The sequence below is a fragment of the Chanodichthys erythropterus genome, chromosome 9, assembly GCF_024489055.1.
Source record: "Chanodichthys erythropterus isolate Z2021 chromosome 9, ASM2448905v1, whole genome shotgun sequence".
Classification (NCBI taxonomy): domain Eukaryota; kingdom Metazoa; phylum Chordata; class Actinopteri; order Cypriniformes; family Xenocyprididae; genus Chanodichthys; species Chanodichthys erythropterus.
Genome location: NC_090229.1, coordinates 34,946,475 through 34,964,395, shown reverse-complemented (window position 1 = coordinate 34,964,395; position 17,921 = coordinate 34,946,475). Strand labels below are relative to the sequence as shown.

Here is a 17,921-nt window from a genome sequence, read left to right as displayed (position 1 = left end):
GGAATGAAGAAAGTGATCAGTGTGATTGAGATTCAAAATGGCAAGCAAGCGCTGCTTTGTTTACGGTTTGTATATCTCCAGATCTAGTTTCAGTGTCCTTTTTGAATGACGAAAATAGACTATTGATACCTGCTGATATAGACAGATATTTACTTACACACAGGTGCATAATGCACATGCTAGTTGACAGTTGCCTTTAGTCCTTTTGGTGTTGTCAAGCACAGCTTTTTTGCAGCCAAGGCGACAACACAGTCAGCTTTCATCGCCGCTAGTTCTTTGACGTCAGGCTTAAATGGTTAGTTCACCAAAAAATGAAAATTCTGTCATTTATTACTCACCTTCATGTAGTTCCACACCTGTAAGACCTTCGTTAATCTTCAGAACACAAATTAAGATATTTTTGATCAAATCTGATGGCTCAGTGAGGCGTGCATCGCCAACAAGATAATTAACACAAGAAAGATACTAAAGACATATTTAAAACAGTTTATGTGACTACAGTGGTTCAGTGTTAACAAATCTTTTGTTTCAAATCAGTGATTCGGAGCGTGTATGAAATTGCCAAAGTCACATGAACCATTGAAATTTCGAAATGTTTCGAAACACTTATGACATAACTAGGCATGTGACGGTATCAAATTTTCATGCTGCGATTAATTGATTAAGCTTTTATCACGGTATACTTATACGGTATACGGTATGTTATCACAATATTAAAATAAGTTGCAAAACCATTTTTGTCAGTTTAACAGGTTTAAGAAATCTTTGTAATAAAACAAAAACAACTCTGACTGAAATTTTCAAACAGATTAAAATGCAAAAGAATTAGGCTATAAAGAACAACAGATAACACTTTACTCTATTTAATGCATTAACTAAGATTGAGCAATAGCTACATTTGTTACAGAAAGTGTTATTTTTTGTTAATGTTAGTTTAGAAACACAACTGATCATTGTTAGTTTTATCTCAGGTCCATTAAATAAGTTATTTTGATTTTAGTATTAAATAGTAACTAAGAAATTAACATTAATTAATAATAATGAATACTTTATAAGTATTTTTATTGTCAGTTTATTGATAATGAATTAACATGTTAACTAATGAAGCTGTATGTTTTCAAAGTTTTACTGAACAATAACAAATAATCAGAACATTTCTAATCATTAGGGCATGTAGTAGTCCAGATTAAAATATAAAAATGTTTAGGTTTGAAAATAAATATCCTTTTAAGTCTTTTTTAAGTATTCAGTATTTGGTGCTGTGATGAACAACACTGAGATTACAAAAAAATGATTGGCTGTTTGAAGCATTTTAAAAACTTCACTAGCGCAGTTACTTTGTTTGCACGGTTTCCGTGGTAACCGCTGCACGCTGCTGTTCCATCAGCGCCCTCTGCTGTCAGAGATTGAACGCGCACTTTCATTCAGCTCGTCTCCTTCACTCGTTCCGTCATGTGCTTCTCGTGCACGTTGGGATTGTTTACATCTGAGCGCGTGTCCTATTGATGCAGAATACAGCGGTGTTGTGCACTTTATGCATATTTATATATAAAGTATTCTTAATTGCCTTATAAAAAAAAATTAATAATTGGTAATAAATTATTATTTACGGTATTCTGAAGTGCCAACGATTACAATATCGTGCATATTCATTATCGTGATTTATCGCATTACCGAATATCGGCACAAGTCTAGACATAATGAAGCCTCGTTTACTCACATGACTGGCATTTTGATACATGCTCCGAACCACTGATTCGAAACAAAAGATTTGTAAAGCTTCAAGCTTCATGAAGCAGTGTTTATTTACAAAGTTTTTTTGTTTTTTGGGGGCAAAAAATTTATTCTCGTCACTTCATAACATTAAGGTTGAACCACTGTAGTCACATGGATTGTTTTAAATACATCTTTAGTAGCTTTCTGGGCATCTGAAAGTGTTAATTATCTTGCTGTCAATGGAGGCTTCACTGAGCCATCGGATTTTATCAAAAATATCTTAATTTGTGTTCTGAAGATGAACGAAGGTCATACGGGTATAGAACAACATGTCCAGGGGTAGACAATCCTGCTCCTGGAGGGCTACCATCTTGTAGAGTTAAGCTCCAACCCCAATCAAACACATCTGAACCAGCTAATCCAGGTATTCAGGAGTACTTGTAAATTACAGGTAAATGTGCTGGAGCAGAGTTCTGTAGAAAGGTACGTCTCCAGGATCAGGGTTTTAGAGCTAGACAGAGTACGCTGGAATGAAAGAAAAGGCAAGGATCTCAAGAAAGCTTTTAAAAGGTGAACTTGACACGCCATCTTTAGAACGGAATACATGTGGTGAGATGCTAAACAAGCTTGAGACCCAGTGCAGTGGCCAAAGATGGCCAAATTTATATTGCTGTAATAGAATGATAACTGTCAAGCAGCTAAAGCTTGTTATATTTGTGACCTCAAATTGCTGTGATACTAACTGCAATTATCACAGCAACTCTGGTTTCCCACATAATCCAAAGACATGCAGGTCAGGTGACTTGTTGACACTAAATTATCTGGGTGTGTGTGTGTGTGTACTAGTGGGCTTTTTGAAAGATGAAATCACTCATACATGAGCAGTTGTCCACACGGACACAAAAATTGGGCAGCACGCGGAGACATCAGCAGACTGTTGATGACAAAAATGACATTGCAAGGACTGTCCGCGAGCAGAGCAGAACATTGACCAGGGGAAGTAAACTTTTGGCTTTAGTTCTGCAATGGACTGTCTTTTTTCTTCAGGCCTTGGCCCAAGACGCCGAGGACAGGCTCTTGCATCCCTCCAACCTTACATTGGACAAGTGGTGTTGGGTTTGTTTTTATGGACAATTATTTGTCAATAAATATTCAAAATGGATTTCTATTCCAAGGCAGATTTCCTTCTCATTTTATTGTCACTCAGTACCGTAGGTGGCCTCGAGCTGATCAGTTCATGGTTAGCGAGTATTCTGTAGATACATGACGCCGGACTCAGTTTGGGAGATCGGTGGCTTTACAGTGTGTTACACAATGTATTACAGCGTATGTGTGTGTGTGTTTAATTACTTAATTGGACGAGTGTTTAGAATATATTAATCTGTGTGTGACAGAAGCATAAATACTAATCCCCTTTGAAGGCTGTTCTGGTCAAGAATCACCCGCTTAAACAGGAAGGGCCCGTCTAGATCATATGTTCAACAACCAACCACAATTTGATTTTTTTTTATGTGATTTTTTTTTTTTTTTTTTTTAAGGGGCGGTAAATCTAAAATGGACGAAACCACAATAATAGATTGCTGTGGTATCTTGCTCAAATCATGGCACAGCTGTCTCCACAAATAGTTAAACATACAGCAGCAAAGGGATGATTGGAAATGTGTGTTGACTTTGCGGTCAGAATATCCTTCCATCTGTAAGTAATAAGTACCGATTGTTTAATGGATATATCTCCGAATCAAAGCAGGATTACTTAGGATGCCACGTACAGGCACAAACCGCACAAACTAAAATCCTTGAAACTTCGTTTTCACAATCCGGCCCTTGCGCCTTGACTTCCAAAAGCTGCATAACGGCAACCAATCAGATTAGAGCTTGTCATTTTGGGAAAGCTCTGTTGTGTCCAACATGTATCTTACAACTCATGAACGGTCTGTGGGTGTGCTGTCTAAAGCCAAGACATAAATACGGTGCCGTACCTGCGTTTTAGCTTGTGTGTGGCGGCATCATTCATTGGCCGTTTTGATTGATCTCTGACAGGTCCAAGGCGGATTTTCCTGTGAACAAGTTTTCCTTCCAGCCCCACGTGCTGCACGGCAAACAGATCCCCTCTCCCCTCTTCATGTGGTGAGACCACCATAAACAGGACAGACCAGTATCCGCTTCCATTCAGCACTGGGCAGGAACTGGCCTCTCATAGATCACAGAGCGCCACTGACGGCCAGCGTGGAGTCTTTGATTAGAGTCTGAAGTCATTTCGAGCAATCCCAGAGGCAGTTTACACAATCTATTCAAAAGAGATGTGCTTCATCACAATGTTTGGTGCCGCATTTATACATCTGCCCTACAAAAGCCCTAAAAAGTGTCTTTGCAATCCGTGGGTGTCTGAACTCAATGGCTGCTGTGTGAACAGTGGAGTTGAGTCGAAATTCTGCTGCGTATCACTAGCGAACGAGACCGTTTCCCGTTTTTATGGCCTTTGCTTTTCAGTAACGTTCACAGCTTTGCTGAATGAAGTATTGCTATTATTGTTGCTCATTTTTAGGATCAATAATTTGAACACCCTTAAAGGAAGAGCCCTTTATATATATATATTTTTTTTTTTTAGTGAACTGTCCCTTAAACTGTAAGTCTTAATTTGGTGACTTGGAGGTGGGCCAGTAAAAAAACACCTAGCAACCATTCAGAACACCCTGGCAACCACATATCTGTAGCTCACATACTGTAGCAAGCAACAGCCTAGCATCATGGTGGCGAGTTTTGCGCTGACAAACACCACTCGTATCGTCTTGTTTTCTCACTGGATTTTAAGGCTGTAGTGGATGTGGATTGTTTTTTTTAAACGCACATACAGCGAGCAGCTTGAATAAATGTGCTGTGTGTAGGTTTGAGAGCCGAGCAGCTGTATTTCCCAGCGCTTTCAATGGCGGCCCACTCCTCCTGGAGTCTTGTAATGTGATTAAAGGCTATTAATCATCAAAGCGTCTCTCGCGGGACCCCTGACTCACGGGCCGGGGGAAGAGCAGGGGCGGGACGTGTCAAGAAAGCTTTCAGCCGACACTCGCTCGCTCACACACCGATCACAGAAGATCAGGGTCACCCACTACCCACAGACCCATGAGCGTTATCTCGGGATGATTTTTGGTTCTCTTGTATGAGAGGGAGTGAAGAATATCCCTTGTTTATAAAAGCCAAGTTCTTTATTTAGATTAATGCTTTGGCAAAAAAGTTAGTTCACATTTTTTTAAACAGATATGCTGGGATTTTGTCTTTTAGTTTGGACGGGGATTATGTGTCCTGTCGGAACGATCATGTAAATGATGATTTACAGCATCGCAATGTCATGGAAAATGTAACTTTCCGATTCAAAGGGTGTGTCCGAGGTCTTCAGGTCTTGTTCATCTTCAGAACACAAATTAAGATATTTTTGATTAATTCCCAAGTTTTTTAAAAATTATTCCCCATAGAAAAAAACGAAATAACCATCATTTAAGGTCCAGAAAGAAATTGTTGAATAAAGAATATTATTATTTTGAATAAAGTTTTTTTTTATTTTGTTTTTGCACACAAAAACTATTCTCGTTGTTTCATAACATTAAGATTGAACCACTGCAGTCACGATGACTATTTCAACGATGTCTTTAATATCTTTCTGGACCTTAAATGATGGTAATTATGTTGCTTTCTATGGGAGATAAAAAAAAAACCTCTTGGATTTCATCAAAAATATCTTCATTTGTGTTCCAAAGATGAACGAAGGTCTTGCTGTTTTGGAATGACTGGCTGAGTAATTAATGACGGAAATGTTATTTTTGGGTGAACTAACCTTTCAAGTGCATTTTTTGAGAAGCGCTCATAGAAAAGGAACACATTTGTAATTTGGTCTAATTTGATCAGGTCTGTCGAGTTTTTCTTTAAAAAAAAAAATAAAAAATGTATACACGTCAGGCTCATGTAAGAAGTGATTCGGGTCTGGTACAGATTTTAGGACCTGAGAAGACCTTTAGTGTCAATCCTAAGGGGCGTGGCTTTGACTCTTAGGGGACTTTTGTCAGATTCTAGATGGTATTGATCACTTATTTTGAGTGCTGTTGTTAAAGAATAGTGACAAAGATGGCCAGAAAAGACTATTAAATTGGCTAATTTATGTGATGGCGGGCTTATGTGAAGAACTACTTTTCCCATCATTCCCTGTGACTGCATGAGAATAATAAAATACATAAAACTGACCAATTAAAAGGCTTATGCAAATCATTAATTAATTATAGTGCTGAAGTAGCCTTGTGTTGTGGCATTATGTGAAAAGTAAACAGGAAGATGTTCATCAAGACTCACTTTGTTCCAAATTAAAATTGTTTACTGTGATTTCTGAACCATCAAATCAGAAATTGACAAGTTAAAAAAAATCCTGTTTGACACACATGAAAAAAAAATGGCAATGTTTAATTATAATACTGGTCATGTGTGTACTTGACCTCTCTTAACCCTTTGTTTCTCACTCATGCCTTTTCTCTCAGGTGGCCTATTTTACCGAGATGCACAATATCTTCACTGAACTGACGGATCAGATTGACCAGGGCGGTTTGACAGATGAACAGAGGAAGCAGGAGAACGAGGCCAAACTGAACGAGTTGCGCGCGCTGTCCATCGTGGCCGACGACTGAGACAGAAAACATCCATTGATACGCCACAAAGATGTTTTAATGAAGTCACGTCAACCGTTATTTATTTCTTTTTCTGTTTGTTACTTTTTATTGATAATGTAGAAGTCTTATTTTGAATCTCGTGTTGACAAATGAAGCCATCAGAAACACTAGTGAAACTGTAACACTTTTTAACAGGAATGTTCAGATTCTCATATTAGCATGAAGATTAGATTCTTAGCTGGAATATCTTACCTGGATTTTTTTTCCAGCTAATGTCACTTTTTGCTAATCAAACTTCCTAAATGTTTTTTTTTTGTCATGTCAGTTTATTTTTGTCTTTACAGTCACTACAACCGACCAACGATTGATCATTGAAGTTCTAACAGATAAACATGTCAATTATGTTACAGCTTTCCCATCCACCAGAGGCCAAATTAATATAAAAAATACGTTGTAACTTATAAGAACTTCTAATAAGCTAAAGCTTTGTTTTCTATACAAGTTGTTCGTAGTTCACACACTACTCATGATGTATTCTTAACTTTTTTCCTGCTCTTTACAGAATAGTGCAACACTGGAATCATGCAGAGAATCAATATTTATATGAAACTGTTGACATATGTTTGTGGTTATCTTAGAAAAATGTTACAGAGTAATTGTCAGTGCTCTAACATGATGCTTTTCACATGCATTTAAATGATACTCTGCCTCCATCTACTGGCACATCTGAAGATTTTTTTTTTTTTGTATGTAACTGACCTGCGTTTGTGCTCATTGTATTTGGTTTGAAGGAAAGACCTTTTGTTAATACTATTTTTGTTATATTTACCAATAGTCTTACAGCCATAATACACAATGTACTGTCAGTAGTTTCAGGGCCAGTTATCCACACATTTTCATCGCATTTACTGACAATCAATAATATAATGAAGTATTTTTTTAAATCAAGAGCTTTGAATATATAAATGGAAAATTTTTGGTTCGGTTTGACATGAATATTTGGATAATATTTTAAATGATATACAGATAATTGGATTATTAAATGTGCCTTTACAGTAGGTGATGTTGCTCACCATGGTCATGGGTTTGATTCCCAGGGTTAAAATGTAAACCTTGAATTCAGGTCAAGTCATTTTGGATAAAACAAATTAAAACTTACAGCATGTTTTTACATTCCTGCTTTGCTTTTAAAAGACAAAACCTGAAATAACCTAAAACATTTTCTGTAAGACTCTGGACCATAGCCTTATATTTTCAAAATGTGTGTATTTGTCTCTTTATTTCTGAAATTGAAGTGTTGTTCTTAAAATATGTGTTTGCTATTGTGTTTAGTTGTCATACCTCCTTACAGTAAACTGGTTTTGGACATCCGTGTGTGTGTGTGTATATATATATATATATATAGAGAGAGAGAGATTGATCTATATTTTGAATGAACTCCATCTTATGTCTTTTTCATCCAATGGGATACTGGCATGATCTGGATTAGGGCACAGTGGTAGGCAAAATTGCTATTTGTAGGCGTTGAACTGTAGTTTTGTTTTTTTTTGTAAGCAAGAGAACATCTAATACTGTTCACCAAAGTACTCGAGTGACCCATTGACCCCAGTTCGGATTGACATCCCTATGAACCCAAACACCGTTCTCAAAATCAGCTTTGATTTAACAGATGGTGTCAGTCAGAGCTGTGATTGAGATAAGTTATAAGAAAACCTTAATAATGCATTGTCTTTATTCTTCTGTCAATAAAAGAGTAAAATACAGTACATCTCTATCAGCTGCAATTAGTCAAACATTTACAGTTGAAAATACTCATTTACAGACCGTCGAACATACAGACATTTCATATCAACACAACAACTGAAGTACATCATCAAAATTCATACAGATTGTTCTTTAGAGGTGCAAAATCAAACTCATAATTACAAAACTGTAAAATATCTAAAACCGAGTGAAAAGCTATTCTTTCCAATAAGTTCATCTGTTCCCAAATCTTGTAAAATGTATCCCAACGTTCCTGATCTACGTGTTAGGATGGAGAGTGTGTGTGTGTCTCAGCTTTCATTGTTTGCACTGTCTAAAATGACCTAAAACACCATCTAGATCACTAAATGAGAAACAAAGATGTGAAGACTTCAGTCTTCAAGACAATTTATCATAAATTATTGAGAACAGTTTCCTGTCAGTAGCATCACCCTTATTTAGCGAGTCTTTTGAAGTTAGTTCAAATGTTTTAGAGAAAATCGCTTGATAAACGCGGTGTTGAGAGTCTGTGCTGGACTGTATTAGTATGTGAGGTCTAAATGGATGATTTACTGTACATCTGTGCGATCTGCTCGCTGAAGAGTCGTCGCAGATCCACGCGCTTGCTCTTCAGGGTCGGTGTGAGGAGGCCGTTAGACACGCTAAACATTTCAGGGTGCAAATATAAGTCCTTCACCTGAGAAAGAAAGAGAAAACAGCTGAAACACAATCTCTCCTCTGATATACATGAGAGTAGTAGTAGATATTCAGAAAAATTCAACAGCTGTATACAAAAAGCTGGAGTGTTTCATTGATTTTGCAGATTTAACAGTGGTTCTCAGACCTTTTTTGACTTCAAGGCCCCCTACTGTCCACAACAGTATTTGAAAAGCCCTATGACTTTTCCTCAATAGTTGTTTTAATCCCTTATCCATATTTATATAAGTAATCCATATTTGAAAAGTAGTCCAACCTTGATAACTTTACAACAGCAGTAATAAATATTTTAATATTTGCAAGTGCTTTAACCAAAATACAAGCTGCACATTTCTCGTCAGCCTCTGAAAATGTGTTTCCATACAGTGCAATTTTTTTAAATATATGAGGGATGAATCATATTTATATTGACATCATCTGACACATGCTGACAGTTAAGGCCCTGATATTCTCACTAAAATATTATTTTTCGTTAAAAAGAAATACCTTTTCGGTATTATAGTTTTAACAAACATCACGATGCTGCACACTTTCCTTTTGATAACAAAATACACAAGAAAAATCACAGCGGTGTTAATGTGGATGTGTTCGCGCAAGCTGTACAATTCCGCACTCCAATCACGTCACGTCATGTTTATTTATAAATTATAATAAACCGCTTTATACAATAGACTGCTTTAAAGCAGCAGATTTACAGTATTACACATGAAAAAAAAAGGATTTTTCAATTAGAATTACATTTTCTACAATAAAGCAGTTCTCCTGTGTGTTCATGTTTTACTCATGTCATACCTCGATGGACTGACTTGAAGGCGTTTACCAGCCACAATGAACTTTTCCTAAAAAAGTTCACTTTGACAAGCTGTTTCGAACTTAAAACGGACTTTGCTTTGGCCTGATTTTGTCTGAAATGACTTCACATTAGTTCGTTTTTCTATTTCATTTGAAGTGTATCGGGGCCTTTAACACTAGAAGTCCCAGAGATTTGTAACTCTCCTTTAGCCAAGTGGATGCTAACTGGCTAGTCTTTTGGCTATCATTAGCATCAATTCATGTGTAAATATGGTCATTACCTGAGCAATCTGCAGGGGGGTTGGGGGTGTGTGTGTGAATGGTTGCTGGTGGCTTGTTTGTATGTGTGGGGGAGGGAGGGCTGCTAAAAGCAGAGAACTTGATTGACCATGGGCCGGTTTCAGAAAGGAGGTTAAGTGAAAACTCTGACTATGTTAACCCTGAAATGAAGTGATGTTTAAAAAGTTAACTCACTCATTCATACTGCAAAAATGCTTTTCATACTAAGTTTTTTTTTTATCCTATTTCAAGTAAATAAAAAAAAAAATCTTAAATCAAGATGGATTTTCTATATGAGAAAATTATATATGATATTTAGTCTTGTTTCCTGGGGGGATCTAAATTAAGTGCATTTTACTTAAGTAAAATGATCAATATCTGCCAGTGTGGTAATAAAAATAATCTTAATGCAAACGGAAAGTGTTGGAGTGTCTACCCAGGTGAAAAAAAGTGCAGTAAAATACACTTTATTTTAGTACACTTATACACTTCCATAATGTCCAGTGCTCTATTTCCGTGCACTTATTTTGTACTTAATATACTAAAAGCTCTTCTTTAGTACTTCTTAAGATAATCTTAAGAACATCTAAGTGTACTCAACTGTGCTATTTTGAGGCACCATGAATTTGAACTAAAATGTGCTTTTAACATACTATCTCTGTATAGAAAAATGTATTTAGTTACCACTTGTAGTACACTTGAACCCATCTTTCAAACACTTTTAAAAATGGACTTATGATGTATTTCAAATATAAGATTAATATATAATGAATATATACAAAATGTATTTATAATATATTGCCAGGCAGTGCCAGGATTGTGAGTGATTGCTGGAATGTACTCACTCACTTTTTAATATTATTTGTAAATATGTGTACAAATGGTTGGTTTCTTTATTTTATTTTGTACTATTTTTATCAATAGATCTCAGCAACAAAGGAAAAAAAAAACATGTGTGTTGATTTCTCCCTAAGATGGCAAAGTGAAACACAAGTTTCCTTGAAGTGGCTCAGCATGGCCCCACATTGTTTACATAACAAAAGCAACTGTTCACAGCTGATTAAGGATATTAGCCTAAAGACTTCCAGCCCATCGGCTGTCCTGCGGGTTTTATAGGTAGAAAAGCCAAATGGCTGCTCTCTGGGACTTCTAGTGTTAAACTGTAAATAACCCAGAATGCTCCTCTGAGGTGTTTCTGAGGATCTAGTGTACCTGCTCAAATGACTTCAGTCCAGCCTCCTTCCCCACTGCCGTCATGTCCTCCAGCACGGCTTTCTTCACATCCTACCATTCAAATTGGATGAAAAGATGACATTTCACTGACCACATGAGCATGTTATTTCCTTTTAAGGCTATTGATGAGAAATTGCAGTGTGCACACAAGTGTTAGGTGTTATGAGCATGTTTAACACTTTCCCTGCCAGCATTGTTTTTTTAAAAAAATTGTGAGCTATTTTTGGTCATTTTCACAAGTTTCATGGCCCACAGAATAGTTTGTTGTATGAAGATCTGAACATACAATATATCCAGAGAAAGAACAGAGCTTTTGCTTTTGAACAATAACAACAACAACATGTTATTCTAGCTTCATGCATTTCTTTTATCAACACTCACACCCATGTCATCCAAGATGTTCATGTCTTTCTTTCTTCAGTCGAAAAGAAATTAAGGTTTTTGATGAAAACATTCCAGGATTATTCTCCATATAGTGGACTCCAAACAGTTGAAGATTAAAATTACAGTTTCAGTGCAGCTTCAAAGGGCTTTAAACGATACCAGACGAGGAATAAGGATCTTATCTATCAAAACAATCGGCCATTTTCTAAAATAAATATACATGTTTTAACCATAAATGCTCGTCTTGAACTAGCTCTGTCTTTTTCTTCTTCTCTATTAGAATTCCGGCAGTGTATATTGTCATATACAATATGCTAGTGCAAGTATATAACAATTAGTTCAAACTTTGATCTGTGGAGGGCAGTAATACACTTAGCAGTGTCTACACTGCTGGAATTCTAATAGAGAAGAAGAAGAAGAGAGCTAGTTCAAGACTAGCATTTATGGTTAAAACGTATGTAATTTTTTTATTTTATTTTTTGAAAATGACGGATTGTTTCGCCTGATAAGACCCTTATTCCTCATCTGGTATCGTTTAAAGCCCTTTAAAGCTGCACTGAAACTGTAATTTCGACCTTCAATTGTTTGGGGTCCGTTAAAGTTCACTATACGGAGAAAAATCCTGGAATGTTTTCATCAAAAACCTTAATTTCTATTCGACTGAAGAGAGAAAGACATGAACATCTTGGATGACATGGGGGTGAGTAAATGATGAGGAAAATTTTATTTGAAAGTGAACTAGTCCTTTAATATAGTTTGGCTACAGATTGGTCCCCCGAAATGACTTCAAATTCAAATTCAATTCGCTTTAATTTCGGTTTGCTTTTCCACTGCTTCAAAGTGGGTGGGATTATAGACTGATCATATAGTTGTACCGCATCTACTACTATGGATCTGCTCCTCTGCTACTAACGAGTCTGCACCTCGTCTACTGACCACGATACAGCCATTTCTTTTTTCAAGTTGAGTGCGATGGTCCTTTAAAGCAAGTCGTTTTGCGAACAAATGATACTAAAGTGGCTGTTACTGACTATTTAAGGTGCTCTATGTAAGAAAGCTAGTGGTAGAAATGGGTACTGCAGTCCAAATTCAAAATATTGTTCGCCCCACCCCATTTTCCTCAGACTCGACGCTCTCGCGGGTTGCCAGTTTGAAGACACGCAACAGGAGCGAGCTCAATTGACATTGGAAGGCGAGGAGACTTACACACTGTAAGATAATTTGATGATTTATTGATTTATGATGAGATGATATTGTGTTTTAATATGCTCCTGTTCATAGAGATTTTTAGATGGATGCTGAGGCTTTTTAGGTCGGGTAGAATCTGCGACCTCTGACCCAGTCTGTTCGCTGGCTTCCATGGCTGCAATTCTATACTATCGGGTAAATTGGCAACGTGCGGTCTTGCACAGACCGAAACAAAAACAGAAATTCTGACACGGAATGCAAATTTCAAAAGAAAATAACTGGCTGTAGCAATGGTTTTCAGATAAACGAATTTGTGAACTGAGCATGTTTAATAAATATCTGCAAACATATTATGGTATTTTTATGCTTTAGTACAGTCAAAAATGTACATAGCGCCCCTTTAAATCTAGTTATTTTGGGGTCTCGTGTTTCAAACCCAATGGCGCTGGTAGTGATGATTCTCTCTGACCAATCAGTGATCTGCAGTGTTTACATGTCACATTTAGTATCAGTACGGCTCGCTTGGAACCTCCACAGAGGGGGTACTATTTAAGCGATTCGTACCATGCCGTACCGAACTGTACCATGCACTGGAAAAGCACCATTAAATTTGTGTGTGTATTGTGTATGGCATTAAAGCTCACAGGATTTTGACAAAGTTCTTCATATGATCCGACTATCCCTCTTTCTTTGGCCCAGTCGACAAACACCTCCGGGTCTGGAACTACAACTCCTATAAGATGAGACTAAAAACAAAGAGAAATACGAGGACAGTGTCAGTTTCACTGTACAAAAAAACTGAAAAGTACTGTTAAAGCACAATGCAAAAAAAATGTTGTACTTAAATGCGTGTATACTTACTTGTAGACTATCTCCGTGCACAAAGACTTGCAGAACAGGAACACAGCGAGTGTAGACATTCTCGATCTTCTCGGGAGCGATGTACTCGCCCTGGGACAGCTTAAAGATGTGCTTCTTCCTGTCTACAATGCGCAAAGTCCCATTCTGAAAGATCAAATGTTCACACAGGATTTTGTTCAGAAAATTATAAACCATTTATAACTCTGACAAGGAAAATATATACCACATAAAAACAGGCTGTAATGACTTAATCCTGGAGGGAATTTTTTCCAGCCTAATTTTTGCATTTTGCAGATATGTGTGCCAATTTTTGTGTTGTTTTGCACTGAACACCCACCAATAATCATGGTGCACTTATATAATTAGTGTTAGTGACAGTAAGAGTACAATTATCTCTAAATACTTTTGTGCATAATTACTAAAATAGTGGTTATGGTCCCCCATGCAGAAGCAATGGTGACCGCAGCATAGAAATTCCCAGAATTCTGCTTCACTGAAAAGACAGAATTGAGTTAGACTAATATTAGCTAATATTGTTCTCCCCCCTCTCAGTTTAAGATTTTACAGAAAAATAAGTCAAAAAAGTAAGCTGCTGATAATGCAGAGATTGCTTGACTTTGCACTAAATTCTGCTAAATCCCAAATGCAAAGTAATTTAAAGTAGCAATAAATCCAATTTGAAGTGTGCAATCCTTCTGGAGGATGAAGTCTCACCGGCAGCCACTGTCCCACATCTCCAGTGTGAAGCCAGCCATCAGCGTCCAGAGCCTCTCTCGTCCTCTCTTCATCCTTCAGGTACCCTCGGAAGACACTGTGACCCCGGATACAGATCTGCCACGTGCATGTATAACAGTATTCAACAGCTAATCGATTTGTTTCAGTTAACAATTGAGTCAAAAGTGCTCCCAGAAGACCTCACACAGCGTGTTGTTTCTAAACAAAAGCACTGTCAAATGCCCATTTTACAAGTCACTTGCCACAATTGCTCACCAAATTACCTACAACTGCAGAAAAAGTATCTATATTGGTTGGTGGGTTAATTTCTCACCGGAATCAAGATACTGACCTCTCCTTCTCCGTTCTTGGCATAGTAATTCATGTCTGGGATGTCTGTCAACTTCACCATAGCGCAGGGTAAAGGAGCTCCAACATGACCTGGAAACAAATAAGACCGCTATAAGGCCAGGCCAAATACACTGGATGTTGTCAGTTAAAATAAAAGAAGTACAATACAGTTCAAAGGTTTGGAGTCAGTAAGGACAAATTAAATTGATCAAAAGTGAAACAAAGGCAAAGGAACTCCTGAAAAGGAATCCAAAAAAACATAAAGCAGCAAAAAATATAAAGCTGTTTTTAACATTGATAATAAGAAATGTTTCTTGAGCAGCAAATCATCATATTAGAATGATTTCTGAAGGATCATGTGACACTGAAGACTGGAGTAATGATGCCAAAAATTCAGCTTTCCCATCACAGAAATAAATTACTGTGGGAAGCAGGGCGAGGCCGAGAGCTGTGGGAACGGAGTGAGGCCGATGGCATGAGTGCTAATGAGCGTCAACTGCACGCCACACCGGTCTCGAGTCTCACAGAGGAATTCCAGCAGGATAAAAGCAGGAGTGATGACCAGGCCTGGACTTTATGTTTTTTATTATGTTTATAAGCAGCAGTCGTCCCTGAGGGGCTGCTGCTTTTCTTTCATTTTGTTGTTTGTTTATGTTGTCATTAAAGTTATGTTGATAGTTTGCCGGTTCCCAACTCTTTCTTTTCCCTGAGCCTTTAACTTTGCTACAATTACATTGTAAAAAATATAAAATTAGATAACATCCATCCATCCATCCATCCATTCTCCTCCGCTTATCCCGGTTGCTGTGACAGCAGGCTAAGTAGGGCTGCCTACACATCCTTTTCCCCGGCTACTTTCTCCAGCTCTTCCTGGGGGACCCCAAGTTGTTCCCAGGCCAGCCAGGAGATGAAGTCCCTCCAGAGTGTCCTATGTCTGCCTGAGGTCTCTTCCCAGTTGGAGATGCCCGAATCAACTCAACCGACAAAAGGAGCAGCGTCTGTACTCCAGCTCCTTCCCGGATGTCAGGGCTTCGCACCCGCTCTCTCATGGTTAAGCACAGCCACCCTGTGGATAAAACTCATTTGAGCAGCTTGTGCCCACAATATCGTTCTTTCGGTCACTACCCAGAGTTCATTACCATAGGTGAGTGTTAGATTGACTGGTAAATTGAGAGTCAATTAAGCTCCTGATTAACAACAATGGTCTGGTACAATGAGCACATTACTCCGACCTACCCTCACTCGTGAACAAGACCCCGAGATACTTTAACTCCTCCACTTGGGGAAGCAACTCAGCCCCTACCCAAAGTGAGCAATCCACATTTTTCCAGCTGAGAACCATGGCCTCAGATTTGGATGTGATGACTCTCATCCCCACCGCTTTACACTCGGTCTCAAACCACTCGAAGTGGACATCAGGACAACATCATCCACAAATAGTAGAGATGCAACCCTAAGGCCTGCACCTCCAGATCCTATCTATGAAAACCATAAACAGAATCAGAGACTAGATACAGCCCTGGCAGAGTTCAATGTTCATTGAGAACAAGCTTCACTTACTACAAGAAGGAGGACATGGCTCTCACACCGGTTGTACAAAGACTGAATGGCACACGTGAGCGGCACTGGTACCCCATACTGCTGTTGTGCCTCCCACAAGACACCTTGGGGAACACGGTCATAAGCCTTCTCTAGTCATAAGTCCACAAAACACAATTAGACTTGATAGGCAATCTCCCATGCCCTCTCTAGGATCCTTGCCAGGGTAAAAAGCTGGTCCACTGGTTCCATGTCTGGGACAGAAATCACATTGCTCCTCCTCCTCCAGGTGGATTCTCCTTCGGCACTCTGGCATAGGCTTTTCCAGTTGGAACACACCCTCCAGCAAGGCTACAGCAATGTACCGACTTCGTTACCAAGTCAGTACTGAAATGTTAAAAATGTAACAATACTAGAATTTCCCCCTAGTATCTTCAAACACATGTTGTAAACATCTTTGATGCTATTCCATGATCGTTTACACAGATACACATTGGGAACGATGATCACTGTAGCCAATCACAGACATATCTGTTGAGCACGAGAACACAATGGCCAATCAGAGGTGTTTAAGAATCCACTCAACAGTGCTCAAAATGCTAGGGGGAAATGGTGGTATTGATATATTTTTGATATTTCAGTACCGACTTGGTACTGAAGTCGGTACTTTTGACAACCCTACCCTCCGGTCCCCCATTTTGAAAATGGGAACAACCACACCCATCTGCCAATCACCAGGTGCAGTCTCTGATTCCCATGTGATGTTGAACAGGCATGTCAACCAAGACAGCCGACTACATCCATGGCCTAAAGTACCTCAGGATAAATCTTGTCCGCTCCTGGCACCTTGCCACTTCAGACCTTTTTAAAGGTGCTAAATAGGATGTTTTGTTTTATACATTTTTGCAATATTACTTGAAACTGTCTTTACTAACTGATAAAAGACTATTTATTAGGTGCACTGAAAGGAATAATATTAATATAAATCATCTGTGCACAAGGTAGGGCCTTAAAAACATCAGCCAAGATTGGCCCTCTGGCTTGTCAATCACTGCCGTGACGTTCCTTGTGAGAGACGTGCGGCTGCGCGCTCCAGTAACTTTCCACACTCCACAGGCGCCGCATGCAGTGTTTTTGTCCGGAGACAGGAGTAACAACTGCAGATTATGAGTTACCTGCGGTGAGTCCGACATAATGAATCCACTAACACGACACAGAGAATGCCGGAGGTAAACACTCGTGTTCCAATACTCCTGCACAAGTTTTGGGAGGCATTCCTTTGAAATGAGCTGTGAAGGAGGGGGGTTGTTCTTACGCATGCGCTCATTTCAAAAACTCACTAACAGTCTTTGGATTCTCAGTCGACGAAAAAAATCCTCTCTATCACCTTTAACTACCTCAGTGACATCCGCTATGAAAATTAATTTTTTTTTTTTTTAATTGTAATAATATTTCACAATATTCCTGTTTTTGCTGTATTATTTGTCAAATAAATGTAGCCTTGGTGAGCATAAGAGACAATCTTACTGACTTCAAACATTTGAATGGTTGTGTATGTGAAACAGAGCACAGTATGCAATGAAAAATGTCACATGACCTCACTCTGCTGCATGTTTCATTAAGAAATTGCATCACAAACCTGCACTCCAGTCACCAGGCATAGAAAAGGTACATCCAGCTGTGCACTCCGTCTGCCCATAACCCTCAAAAATCTGAAATTATATTAAACAAACCCTGTCAATATCATGAACAATACTG

At 38.4% G+C, this 17,921-nt stretch overlaps 2 protein-coding genes across 4 annotated transcripts in view; one reads left to right on the top strand and one right to left on the bottom strand.

Moving 5' to 3' along the window:
* The window catches only part of bin3 (bridging integrator 3), a 73,986-nt gene extending 66,231 nt beyond the window's left edge, over positions 1-7,755 (top strand). For both annotated transcript variants that reach the window (XM_067395442.1, XM_067395443.1), the window contains one exon: positions 6,234-7,755. In XM_067395442.1, the coding sequence (XP_067251543.1) occupies positions 6,234-6,380 (147 nt within the window). In that variant the 3' untranslated portion in view covers positions 6,381-7,755. The remainder of the gene's footprint in view (positions 1-6,233) is intronic.
* Positions 7,756-8,499: 744 nt separating this feature from the next.
* The window catches only part of acsl2 (acyl-CoA synthetase long chain family member 2), a 39,528-nt gene continuing 30,106 nt past the window's right edge, over positions 8,500-17,921 (bottom strand). For both annotated transcript variants that reach the window (XM_067394061.1, XM_067394062.1), the window contains 7 exons: positions 17,803-17,875; positions 14,626-14,714; positions 14,274-14,390; positions 13,560-13,703; positions 13,343-13,444; positions 11,106-11,177; positions 8,500-8,802 (listed from right to left, as the gene is read on the bottom strand). In XM_067394061.1, the coding sequence (XP_067250162.1) occupies positions 8,662-8,802; positions 11,106-11,177; positions 13,343-13,444; positions 13,560-13,703; positions 14,274-14,390; positions 14,626-14,714; positions 17,803-17,875 (738 nt within the window). In that variant the 3' untranslated portion in view covers positions 8,500-8,661. The remainder of the gene's footprint in view (positions 8,803-11,105; positions 11,178-13,342; positions 13,445-13,559; positions 13,704-14,273; positions 14,391-14,625; positions 14,715-17,802; positions 17,876-17,921) is intronic.